The 12289-nt window shown below is 47.4% G+C and overlaps 1 protein-coding gene across 1 annotated transcript in view; it reads left to right on the top strand.

Moving 5' to 3' along the window:
- LOC139290819 (atrial natriuretic peptide receptor 1-like) overlaps nt 1-11853 on the top strand; it is a 63541-nt gene extending 51688 nt beyond the window's left edge. Inside the window, exons 8-21 of the mRNA XM_070912681.1 lie at nt 44-161; nt 295-369; nt 1219-1296; nt 1707-1811; nt 2934-3005; nt 3097-3259; nt 3654-3809; nt 6084-6252; nt 6659-6805; nt 8520-8643; nt 8830-8898; nt 9375-9549; nt 10025-10123; nt 10464-11853. Coding sequence (XP_070768782.1) covers nt 44-161; nt 295-369; nt 1219-1296; nt 1707-1811; nt 2934-3005; nt 3097-3259; nt 3654-3809; nt 6084-6252; nt 6659-6805; nt 8520-8643; nt 8830-8898; nt 9375-9549; nt 10025-10123; nt 10464-10609 — 1696 coding nt within the window. The 3' untranslated portion in view covers nt 10610-11853. The remainder of the gene's footprint in view (nt 1-43; nt 162-294; nt 370-1218; nt 1297-1706; nt 1812-2933; nt 3006-3096; nt 3260-3653; nt 3810-6083; nt 6253-6658; nt 6806-8519; nt 8644-8829; nt 8899-9374; nt 9550-10024; nt 10124-10463) is intronic.
- The last annotated feature ends 436 nt before the right edge of the window (nt 11854-12289 follow it).

The following is a 12289-nucleotide window of genomic DNA, read 5'->3' on the forward strand; positions in this document are numbered from 1 at the left end:
GCGTCTCCTCTCTGCGTCTCCTCTCTGCGTCTCCTCTCTGCAGGAGGATGAAGCTGGAGAAGGAGCTGGTGGCTCAGCTCTGGAGGATTTCCTGGGACGACATCCAGATGGGCAACCTGGACAAAGTGCTGCGCAGCGGCAGCAGGATCACTCTGTCACTGGTCAGCACACACACACACAGACAGACACACACACACACACACACACACAGACACACACACACACACACACACACACACACACACACACACACACACACACACACACTCTCTCTGACCCTGTGTCTGTCTCCAGAGAGGCTCTAACTACGGCTCCCTAACGACCAGAGATGGAAACCTGCAGGTTTTTGCAAAGACTGGCTACTACAAGGTCAGTGTGTTATTTGTAATCAGACTGAATGTTAATATTTGAAGGAGCAGATCTGATCAGATGCCTGTTTTCTCGTCTCTGCCTGACTCTTCTCACCCAGCTGTGATCAGCCTGCCTCCAGGCGAGAAGGAGGTGGCCTCTTAGTTGCAGCAAGACGCTCAAAATGTTTCTTTGGGGAAGAAAAAGTTTTTATCTGTGGTTCATTTACAGTGACTTTGGTGATTAAGCTGCAGTCGTTTTTAAACTTTTTCATATTGTTTATTATTAACAAAATATTACATATCATAGAGCTGTGAGAAAAGTTGTGTTTTAAAGTTTGTGTTTCATATTGATAAATCTGCTCCCAGACCAGCAAAGCATGCAAATAATATTAATAACTTAATAACCTGCATTATGTACTGATGAATTAGCACCAGAGCTCTTTAAATATTTCACCAACAGTTAACTAGTTAACGCTGTAGGTCTGAGGTCTGAGGTCATCAGGGCCAGTGACCTCCTCATACACGAGAACGTGTTCCCAACCTGTTCAGCCGGCTGTGTCAGCCAATCAGGACCAAGAGTTTTCACTTGTATTTACTACAGAGACAAAACCAGAACTGGATCAAAGGAAGAAAATAGGCCTCATGAGGTCAATACTCACACAGAAAACTGATGAAATCATGACTGAAAGTCGAAGTGGATCAGTTTTAAATTAAACAACTTTTATTTTGCTCCCATGAAGCTTGTTTGACTCTAATGGGAGCTGCGGGAGGAAGAAGGGGGGCGGGACTTCAGATCTCTGTTCTGATGATGTTTAGGATTCGAGCTGAGGCTTGACCGTTGGCTGTGTTGCTCTCCGTGTTCTTCCAGGGAAACATCGTGGCCATTAAATACACCAACAGGAAACGCATCGAGCTGAACAGGGAGGTCCTGTTCGAACTCAAACATGTGAGTGTCCAAAGATTCTTCACAGAGAAATCATTACATTCATTTCTTTAATGTTCTCTCTTATTATTATATAATAGTTAATGTTTTCAGTCAGTTACACACACACACACACACATATATATATATATTATTGTGTTTATAATTAACCTTTTTTTGTGTCTGTACACGTTTTTTACATCTATTTTCTCACAAATCTAAATGTTTTTGTTTTTGCATTTTTGCTGAAAGTTGAGCGTCTTTCAATAAAACTAATCTTGGAAAAAGGTGAAGAAATGTTTTAAGAAACAGAGTTTCAGGAATAAGTGATGTTTGTTCTGTGCAACACTTTCATGTTGTGGCTGTAATGAATGTCAGACTCACAGTCACTGTCACTGTATGAAGACATCTTCACATATTTTGTGTTTGTGTAGATGAGAGACGTTCAGAACGAACATCTGACCCACTTCATCGGAGCCTGCATCGACCCTCCCAACACCTGCATCATCACCGAGTACTGTCCCAGAGGGAGTCTGCAGGTACACCTGCCTGTGGTTACCTGTCTGTCTGACCGTCTGTCTGTCTGTCTGTCTGACTGTCTGACCGTCTGTCTGTCTGTCTGTCCGTCTGACTGTCTGACCGTCTGTCTGTCTGTCTGACTGTCTGACCGTCTGACCGTCTGACCGTCTGTCTGTCTGTCCGTCTGTCTGTCTGCCTGTCTGACTGTCCGTCTGTCTGTCTATCTGTCTGTCTGACCATCTGTCTGTCTGTCTGTCTGACCGTCTGTCTGTCTGTCTGTCCGTCTGACTGACCGTCTGTCTGTCTGCCTGTCTGACCGTCTGTCTGTCCGTCTGTCTGACCGTCTGTCTGTCTATCTGTCTGTCTGACCGTCTGTCTGTCTGTCTGTCTGACCGTCTGTCTGTCTGTCTGACTGTCTGACCATCTGTCTGTCTGTCTGTCTGACCGTCTGTCTGTCTGTCTGACTGTCTGACCGTCTGTCTGTCTGTCTGTCTGTCTGTCCGTCTGACTGACCGTCTGTCCGTCTGACTGACCGTCTGACTGTCTGACTGTTTGACCGTCTGTCTGTCTGACCGTCTGTTTGACCGTCTGTCTGTCTGACCGTCTGTCTGACCGTCTGTCTGTCTGTCTGTCCGTCTGACTGACCGTCTGTCCGTCTGACTGACCGTCTGTCTGTCTGACCGTCTGTCTGTCTGTCTGTGTGACCGTCTGTCTGTCTGTCTGTCTGACTGTCTGACCGTCTGACCGTCTGTCTGACTGTCTGTCCGTCTGACCGTCTGTCTGTCTGACCGTCTGACTGTCTGACCGTCTGTCTGTCTGTCTGTCTGCCTGACCGTCTGTCTGACCGTCTGTCTGTCTGTCTGTCTGTCTGCCTGACCGTCTGTCTGACCGCCTGACCGTCTGTCTGTCTGTCTGTCTGACTGTCTGCTGTCTGACCGTCTGTCTGTCTGACCGTCTGACTGTCTGTCTGTCTGTCTGCCTGACCGTCTGTCTGACCGCCTGACCGTCTGTCTGTCTGTCTGTCTGACCGTCTGTCTGTCTGTCTGTCTGACCGTCTGTCTGACCGTCTGTCTGTCTGTCTGTCTGACCGTCTGTCTGACCATCTGACCGTCTGTCTGTCTGTCTGTCTCTGGTGTCCTCAGGACATCCTGGAGAACGACAGCATCACTCTGGACTGGATGTTTAAATATTCTCTCATCAATGACATCGTCAAGGTGCGTGTCTTCCCTCCTTCCTGATTGAAACTCATATTTAAGGTATGTCCCTGATGATTAGCTGCAGCTCTACCCGGCTTTCTCTCTGCAGGGCATGGTCTTCCTCCACAACAGCGTCATCTTCTGTCACGGTAAACTCAAGTCGTCCAACTGTGTCGTCGACAACCGCTTCGTCCTGAAGATCACAGACTACGGTTTGTCCAGCTTCAGATCCGACAGCGACTCAGGAAAAGACGCTCATGCCTACTACGCCCGTGAGTTTCTGTTTCAGCCCTTTCTTTTACTGCAGCTTCTCTCTGGACCACCCTCCACCCAGGTGGCTCGTTCCTCTCCACACAGGAAGTCACGCATTTAAGACTCCGCCTCATCAGATGCTCCCCTCCTCATCGTGTAGGACTGTGTAGATGATACCTGAGTTTCAGAGCTGATACCAGGACACTTTGAGGAATAGAAACAGGTTTTCTACAGATCTCTTTTTGATTTAACGGTCTAAAAGTTGTGAAATTCTGACTTCAATCAGGAACTATGATCAATAACTAATCCAATTATCATGCCACTCTCATTAAGATAAATATAAATGCAGAAGCTGTAAAAGAACCAAGAGATTCCTAAAACCATCTTACAAACCAGTAACCCCCCCCCCCACAGAGAGGTTGTGGATGGCTCCGGAGCTGCTCAGGATGGAGTCTCCACCCCCTCAGGGAACTCAGAAAGGAGACATCTACAGCTTTGGCATCGTCCTCCAGGAGGTGGCGCTGCGCCAAGGAGCCTTTTACCTGGAGGAGGATCCACTCAGCCCTAAAGGTGAGATACAAGAAAAAGAAAACTGTGCTTTATATTTTATGTCTCTTCACTTCATGTGTCTTTCTTCGTCCTCCCCACCAGAGGAGCTCGTCTCCTGTGTTTCAGCTGTTTCTGGCAGCAGGAACCCTCTTTTCTCAGGAGGAGACGAGGTTCATGGACCTCTGGAGGTCGTTTCTCTCCACAGATGATTTGTAGATGAGCATTCGTGATGGTTGGTTAACTGGAGTCGACTAGAGTGCAACTTATTAATAACAGACTCCAGTTTCTCTGCAGGGAAAAGGAAAGAAAGTGAGCCGAACAGACAGAACCTAGCAACACATATTCTCTAAGGTTCTATGTTGGCACGTCAGCGTGCTGACAACACGTTTGTTCCACTGAAAACATTAAACAAGAGAAGAATTAGATTAAAAAAGCTCAAAGGATTTGTTTGTTTTTTGGCCGAACCACAGAGTCAGAAACCACTTCGTCCCGGAGGGTCGAGTTTCCTCATTTCTTTGTTAGTTTGCGTCTGTTAGAAGGAAATGGCCGTCAGCTGAGGTCTGAGCGGTGACGTCAGGCGTAGCTGATGTCTTCTGGTTTGGAGATTAGCTTGTAGCGCAGAAGCTTCGTCTGTTTTCCTCAGAAACGGACGCGGAGACGTTTTGAGTTACTAAAGAAGCCAGAAGTCAGATCAACACCGTGTTCCAGCAGCGCCGGCCTTCATCGGGGCTAATTCTCCGGTGGTTATTGTCACAGAGCGTCCAGGATGTTTGTTGCTTCTCTTTACATGTGATTTCCTCTCATTAGGACTCAAACACCTGAGACAGAAATGATCAGAATATCATCATCGTTACGTTCTGCACTTTTTACCTTGTGGATATTTTTCATTAGTGAAATATTAACTTATGTAAGTATTGATCGATCGTTTTGTATTGTCTGTATTAATATTAAGTCCTGTCAGTCTGTTCTTCACCGACCTGATTGGAAACTGTGTTCGGTCGTCGATCAGAGAAGCAGCGAACAAAGAGGATGAAGGGGAGTCATCGTCGTGACGACAGCTGAATGAAGGGAATTAGAGACGGAGCATGACACGACTGAGACCAGCAATTACACCCAGACGGAGGAGGAGGAGGAGGAGGAGGAGGAGGAGGGGGAGGAGAGAACCACCGTACGACTGAGAGGGCGAAGAGAGACAGATGTTTTCTGCTGCCAGCTGTGACGATCAGCCAGCTGGACGGCGCTCCGATCGCTCGGCTTCTTTTCCAGCTTTGTTTCCAAAAACACTCTCCAGGTCTCGAACCGCCAACGCTGAACTGTCAAACAGTGTCTGAGCCGGCGGCCTGCAGTTCGTCAAAGGCCCCATTTATTCAAAATAGGCTCGTGGTCAAGTTTCAGTTGTAGTGTTGCGTGTACGGATGAAATCATTTGAAGTTGACATGGAAAAGTTTGTGTTTCCAAAAGAAGGAGAGCAGAGTTACAGATGAAGTGTCTTTCCAGGAATTTTAAAGAAGATTGAAAGTTAAACATCAGTTTACGAAATATGAATTTAGTAGAGCAGCTACTGAACATCTAGAGAAACTAAACCATCATGTCGGCGAGATCATCATTAAAATCCTTCAGGATCTCTGCACAGCTGCATGACGAAATATTTATTACCTCAGAAGTGTAACTTAAAAACGCTTCAAACTGACTAGTTTGCATGACGAGTTGTTCGATCATCAAGCGTTTCTTCCTGTTCGGGGCGAACAACAAAAAACACTTCTTCTGTTATGAACACCAGTTCATGCATGTAGGCATGTGTGTCGTTTCTTTCAGTTGGTCAAACCTGTGGAAATGATCTCACGCTGAAGTCGGTGAAACTGGCCTCGTATCGTCTGAGTGTCTTTACAGTCTTGATATGAAGAATGTGACAGCAGCATGCACCTGTAGTCAGTCTCTCCTCAATGACCCCCCAGGATTTTGTTGTTAGACAAACAAGCACGCTGAGGCCTTCGGTCTTTTAAATAAGTCTGAGGAATGTATTAAAGTCTGTTTTTGTGCTCATAGCTCATTATTTCTGTCCACATTTGTTATTTCAGACTGGTCGATAAGTTTCTTTTGGCAGCTTCATCCATCAAATGAATGATGATCTCCCCCAGTGTGTTAGTGTGTGGAACTTCCAATCTCCATTCACTGAGGAAGACTGTGAAATGCAGCTGAAAGCTAAGACAGCACTGAATCTGTTTAAAATAATGAGGGTGAAGAAGTTTTCACCTGAATTCTCTTTCTGTCCGGATCCTGCCCCCTCCTCTGCAGAGATCGTGGACCGGGTGGTTCTGGGCGAGTGGCCCTGCCTTAGACCGACCATCGACTCCCAGAGTCACAGTCCCGAGCTGGGTCAGCTGATGCAGCGCTGCTGGGCAGAGGAGCCGACAGAGAGACCAGAATTCAACCACATCCGCCTGCTGCTGCACAAACAGAACAAGTGAGTGCTTCAACAGCAGGAGGAGGCGGCTCTTTAGTAACATCTAGTGGCAGCTGTGGGGAACTGCAACACTGGCAACAACAGACGCTCACCCTCAGTGTCTTTTATTCATTATTATTCATGGTGATGGAGGAACATGTGACACAGTGAGGCTCACCGATGAGTTTTATCATTATTAATCATAATAATAATAATAATGAGAAGAAGAAGACGATGATGATGTATGAGGCTGGGTCTGTTTATAATGCTGCCTCATCTTTCAGAGTACACAGTGGGTAGTTCACTGTGCCTGGGAGAGTGGAGCGTTTCACACTAAATGAGTGTGTGTGTGTGTGTGTGTGTGTGTGTGTGTGTGTGTGTGTGTGTGTGTGTGTGTGTGTGTGTGTGTGTGTGTGTGTGTGTTCAGGGAGTCGCGGACCAACATCCTGGACAACCTGCTGTCCCGTATGGAGCAGTACGCCAACAACCTGGAGGAGCTGGTGGAGGAACGAACACAAGCTTATCATGAGGAGAAACGCAAGGCTGAAGCGCTACTGTACCAGATACTACCACAGTCAGTACTGCGTATACTCCTGTACCAGATACTACCACAGTCAGTACTGCGTATACTCCTGTACCAGATACTACCACAGTCAGTACTGTACCAGATACTACCACAGTCAGTACTGCGTATACTCCTGTACCAGATACTACCACAGTCAGTACTGCGTATACTCCTGTACCAGATACTACCACAGTCAGTACTGCGTATACTCCTGTACCAGATACTACCACAGTCAGTACTGCGTGTACTCCTGTACCAGATACTACCACAGTCAGTACTGTACCAGATACTACCACAGTCAGTACTGCGTATACTCCTGTACCAGATACTACCACAGTCAGTACTGTACCAGATACTACCACAGTCAGTACTGCGTATACTCCTGTACCAGATACTATCACAGTCAGTACTGCGTGTACTCCTGTACCAGATACTACCACAGTCAGTACTGCGTATACTCCTGTACCAGATACTAACCCTCTCTCTCTCTCTCTCTCTCTCTCTCTCTCTCTCTCTCCCTGTGTTTGTGCACCTCTCTCGCCCTCTCTCTCTCTCCCTCTCTTTCTCTCCCTCTCGCCCTCTCTCTCCCTCTCTCTCTCTCGCCCTCTCTCTCGCTCTCTCTCGCCCTCTCTCTCTCTCTCCCTCTCTCCCTCTCTCTCTCGCCCTCTCTCTCTCTCTCTCGCTCTCTCTCTCTCTCTCTCGCCCTCCCTCCCTCTCTCTCCCTGTGTTTGTGCACCTCTCTCTCTCTCGCCCTCTCTCTCCCTGTGTTTGTGCACCTCTCTCGCCCTCTCTCTCTCTCTCTCGCCCTCTCTCTCTCTCTCTCGCCCTCTCTCTCGCCCTCTCTCTCTCTCTCTCCCCCTCCCTCTCTCTCTCCCTGTGTTTGTGCACCTCTCTCGCCCTCTCTCTCTCTCCCCCCCTCCCCCCCTGTGTTTGTGCACCTCTCTCTCTCCCTCTCTCTCTCTCCCTGTGTTTGTGCACCTCTCTCCCTCTCTCTCTCTCTCTCGCCCTCTCTCTCGCCCTCTCTCTCTCCCTGTGTTTGTGCACCTCTCTCGCCCTCTCTCTCTCTCTCTCTCTCCCTGTGTTTGTGCACCTCTCTCTCCCTCTCTCTCTCTCCCTCTCCCTCTCTCTCTCCCTGTGTTTGTGCACCTCTCTCTCCCTCTCCCTGTGTTTGTGCACCTCTCTCGCCCTCTCTCTCTCTCCCTCTCCCTCTCTCTCTCCCTGTGTTTGTGCACCTCTCTCTCTCTCTCCCTGTGTTTGTGCACCTCTCTCGCCCTCTCTCCCTCTCCCTCTCCCTCTCTCTCTCTCTCCCCCTGTGTTTGTGCACCTCTCTCGCCCTCCCTCTCTCTCTCTCGCCCTCTCTCTCTCTCTCTCTCTCTCGCCCTCTCTCTCTCTCTCTCTCTCTCTCTCTGTGTTTGTGCACCTCTCTCTCTCTCTCTCTCTCTCTCTCTCTCTCTCTCCCTCTCTCTGTGTTTGTGCACCTCTCTCTCTCTCTGTGTTTGTGCACCTCTCTCTCTCTCCCTCTCCCTGTGTTTGTGCACCTCTCTCGCCCTCTCTCTCTCTCTCCCCCTCTCTCTCTCTCTCTCTCCCTGTGTTTGTGCACCTCTCTCTCTCTCTCTCTCTCGCCCTCTCTCTCTCTCTCTCTCTCCCCCTGTGTTTGTGCACCTCTCTCGCCCTCTCTCTCTCTCCCTCCCTGTGTTTGTGCACCTCTCTCGCCCGTCCTCAGCTCAGTGGCGGAGCAGTTGAAGCGCGGTGAGACGGTTCAGGCTGAAGCCTTCGACTCGGTCACCATCTACTTCAGTGACATCGTGGGTTTCACTGCCATCTCTGCAGAGAGCACGCCGATGGAGGTGAGCGGCCTCAGCTTTGTACATCTTTGTAGTTCTGGGTAGGACCCCCCCTTTGCCCCAGAACAGGACAGACTTCTTCTTCTGCTCCATGTTGAAAGCATCAGACGGCTGTGAGTCTGATGTTCCCCCACATCCCTGAACTTCGATGGTTTCAGCCAGTGTCTGTCTGTCGTTGTGACTCCGCAGGTGGTGACTCTGCTGAATGACCTCTACACCTGCTTCGATGCCATCATTGACAACTTTGACGTTTACAAGGTGACAAAGTCAACACAAACTATGTTAGTTTAGTCTTATTTTGGGACTCTCCAAAAAGAAGAAGCCGCTCTGTATGTTTGTTTGTTTAAATACTTCTTGATTTTAGGGCTGCAGACTCAAAGACACAAGCATCTTTACAAAGAGAGGGTTATTGATCCGAGGGGATCAAAGTATTTGCTGCTGTTCTCTGCAGATTAAATGTTTTTTTAACTTCAAACAAACTCTCCAAATCTCCAAAATAGCAACTTTTTAGGAGCAAAGGAACCAGTATCTAAAAGAAGTAAAAATATATTTAAAAAGATGTGAATTTTAACAAAATAACAGCCGCAGAAAAGAACTGAGATAAAACCATAAAACCAGACGTGTTAAATAAGAAAATAGACCTGAAACAGAAAACACACTTTCTGCTGCTACAGATTTTCTAACAGCCACCAGAGTTACTAACCTGTCGTTTGTGGCCCCGTGGCGCCCCCCAGGTGGAGACCATCGGCGACGCCTACATGGTGGTGTCGGGGCTGCCGGTGAGGAACGGGAAGCTGCACGGCAGAGAGATCACCCGCATGGCCCTCGCCCTGCTGGACGCCGTCCGAACCTTCAAGATCCGCCACCGACCAGAACAACAGCTGAAGCTGAGGATAGGAATACACAGCGGTGAGGGGGGGCGAGGGGGTATATCTAGTCTCTACGACCAGCAACACGAGACGATTACATTGTTGATTACAAGAAAAAGAAAGTGAAGGACTTTCTACATCCTTCAAAAGCGTTTATTCTTCAGCTGCATCCACGTGGAGGAGTTTTTAAACCAGGTGTACAGGTAACAACAATAAACCATAGAATAAGAACAGTAACAGTTAAATGATTTCTCCTGTCAGGCTTCGACTTTATGCTCAACACCCTGTTTGTGTTATATGCTGTTTGTGGTTTGTTTCATTTCATTTTTTTCCACGTTGGACAGAATTTGAGTCTTTTGTTTTGGTTTTCTTCTCCTGTTTTGTTTAGAATCAAACCAAAATCGACGTCTAACTAAAGCAAGTGCTGCATTAAAATGTACAATAAAATAACTAAATTCTGTAGTCAGAAAAAAAGAGGGACGGATGCATAAACGTCCTCCTGCTGCGTGTCGCAGGTCCGGTGTGTGCGGGGGTGGTGGGTCTGAAGATGCCACGTTACTGTCTGTTCGGGGACACCGTCAACACGTCGTCACGTATGGAGTCCAGCGGAGAAGGTCAGAACTGCAGACACACAAAGACACAAAGACTATATACTCAGGTTAGGTGATGTAGTCGAGGACGAGTCCCTCATCACGTCTTCGCTTTAGCTTTCAGCATAAACTACATTTCTAAATCAGTAAAACTCAGTTTCCCCAAGAATGGGTCTGCCAGAAACCAGTTCCAGAACAGTTTCCAGGTTAACTAACAGATGTGTTTATTAGTTGAATGACTCCACTTCTCTAACATGCCGTTAGTGTGGCCTGAACGTGAGGACGAGGAAGACGTGTCTCTTATTATTTGATCATGTTCCACATAGAAGTGAACTTGCGTAAACCTGCATGTGTGTTTGTGCAGCGCTGAAGATCCACGTGTCGGCGGCGACTCGCGACACCCTGCTGGAGTTCAACTGCTTCCAGCTGGAGCTGAGAGGAGAGATCGACGTCAAGGGCAAAGGGAAGATGACCACCTATTGGCTACTGGGAGAGAGCGACAGCCAATGACAAAAGACCACAGACAGGAGGACAGAGGAGGACGGAGAGGAGGGACGTTAAGGTGTAAAGGGAGTGAAGCTGACGAAGGCAAGGAAGTAGAGAAGGTCTCAGGTCCTGGTCCTCCTGCAGCAGATCTGTCGGAGGACTCGTCTCCTCCTGGTTGTTTTATTTTGGATCAAAAGAGACCTGAAAGGTTTCAGACTCACATCGAGGGAATCAGAACGTAAATGACGGAGCTGCAAAGACACAAATATTAAGACTCTGTATATTCTGTCTGTTGTATGTCGCAGCTGTGACACTTTCACCGAGTTTTACAGAGAAAATCTAAATGTGAGTTGATTTGATTTGAATTCCAGTGAACAGATGAGATGCTTTATTATCAGAAGTGCTTTCAAACAGTATTTTTCCGTTTTACAAGAGAAAAGACTTCAGATCTCATCAGATGAACTGTGGCAGGACTCATTTCAGTTTGTAGCGTCATTAAACTGAAACATCATGGCTCGCTCTGCAAAGTTAGAGAATCCACTAGACCTCCGTAAAAACTGATCCGGGCGCAGCTCCTCATCAGCTCTTTTGGAAACGTAACTTCTCTGTAAATGTACAAATGTTCCTCTTAGTTCTGAAATAAAGTTGCAGTTACATGAAGTTTTGTTTTAGAAATTCAGTTCGTAAAAACGTCACCGAAGCTTTGTCCTAAACTCGACGATGAAATGATGTGAAGTTCAGGCAGCGCTGCAGCAGCCCGAGGAGCAGGGCATCAAACCTGTGGCGTCTCTGCTCGGACGCCTTCCTGACCTCTCAACAACCAGCGGACTCAAACTCTCTGAGCAGCTGTTGGTGGGACAAAATGTCTTCTCGTAGATTTCAACGATTCATGAACTGAAAAGCCTCAAAATGTCAAGTTATGAAAAGCTCTGGTGTTTTCATATAGTGCCATTACATGAGTACCACATGTGCAGAGTGCAGTTCTAGAATATCCGTGTCTTTTGGGGAAATGATCGTTAACTGAAGCTCATCGTTGTGTATCAGACTCCCGTCGTCACGGGTCATTTAAAGAGTTTGTGCTGTCAGTCGTTCCCTAACATCACTTTGAACCTGTTTGTATCTTGTCCTCCCCTCCGGTGCCATTTTGCATCCCTGCATTAGTCTAAAGGTTAGCTTCAGAAAGGTGAAAATGAGCCATTTGTTTTTACTGGGCGTCGAACCAGCAGTGTGTGTTTGTTTGTACTGACCTGTAGTGGCCTGAATAAAGTGCTGTGCAGAGCTGGTGGTTCTGGGTTGTAGTTTTCTAAGGTGCTTTGTTGCTGTTCAAAGAAGCAGAAGATGTTACAGTTTATACCATGGCCACAGAGAATACTGCAATCGTGTACTAATACAGTACAGAGAATACTCTGATTGGCTGAGGGATGTGCGTTATTTTCAGATAACCTTTACGTGTTGACGTAGCATCTTTATCACACTTTTAGACTGACAGTCAGGCAGATGGCCAGTAGTGTGCATTATTCTTCAATAAACACCGTTAGAAATAAATCAACACTATATAAAGTAAACCACAAGAGAAAGTGCTGCTGTTTTAGAGCCAGAGGAGCACAAACGTCTGTATCACAGCTGGAATTAGGAAATATTCTTCAGGTGAGGGACCAGTTTCCCAAATCCTACATCACACTGATGCACCTGCAAATGGGAAAA

Source organism: Enoplosus armatus, chromosome 9, assembly GCF_043641665.1.
Source record: "Enoplosus armatus isolate fEnoArm2 chromosome 9, fEnoArm2.hap1, whole genome shotgun sequence".
Lineage (NCBI taxonomy): Eukaryota > Metazoa > Chordata > Actinopteri > Centrarchiformes > Enoplosidae > Enoplosus > Enoplosus armatus.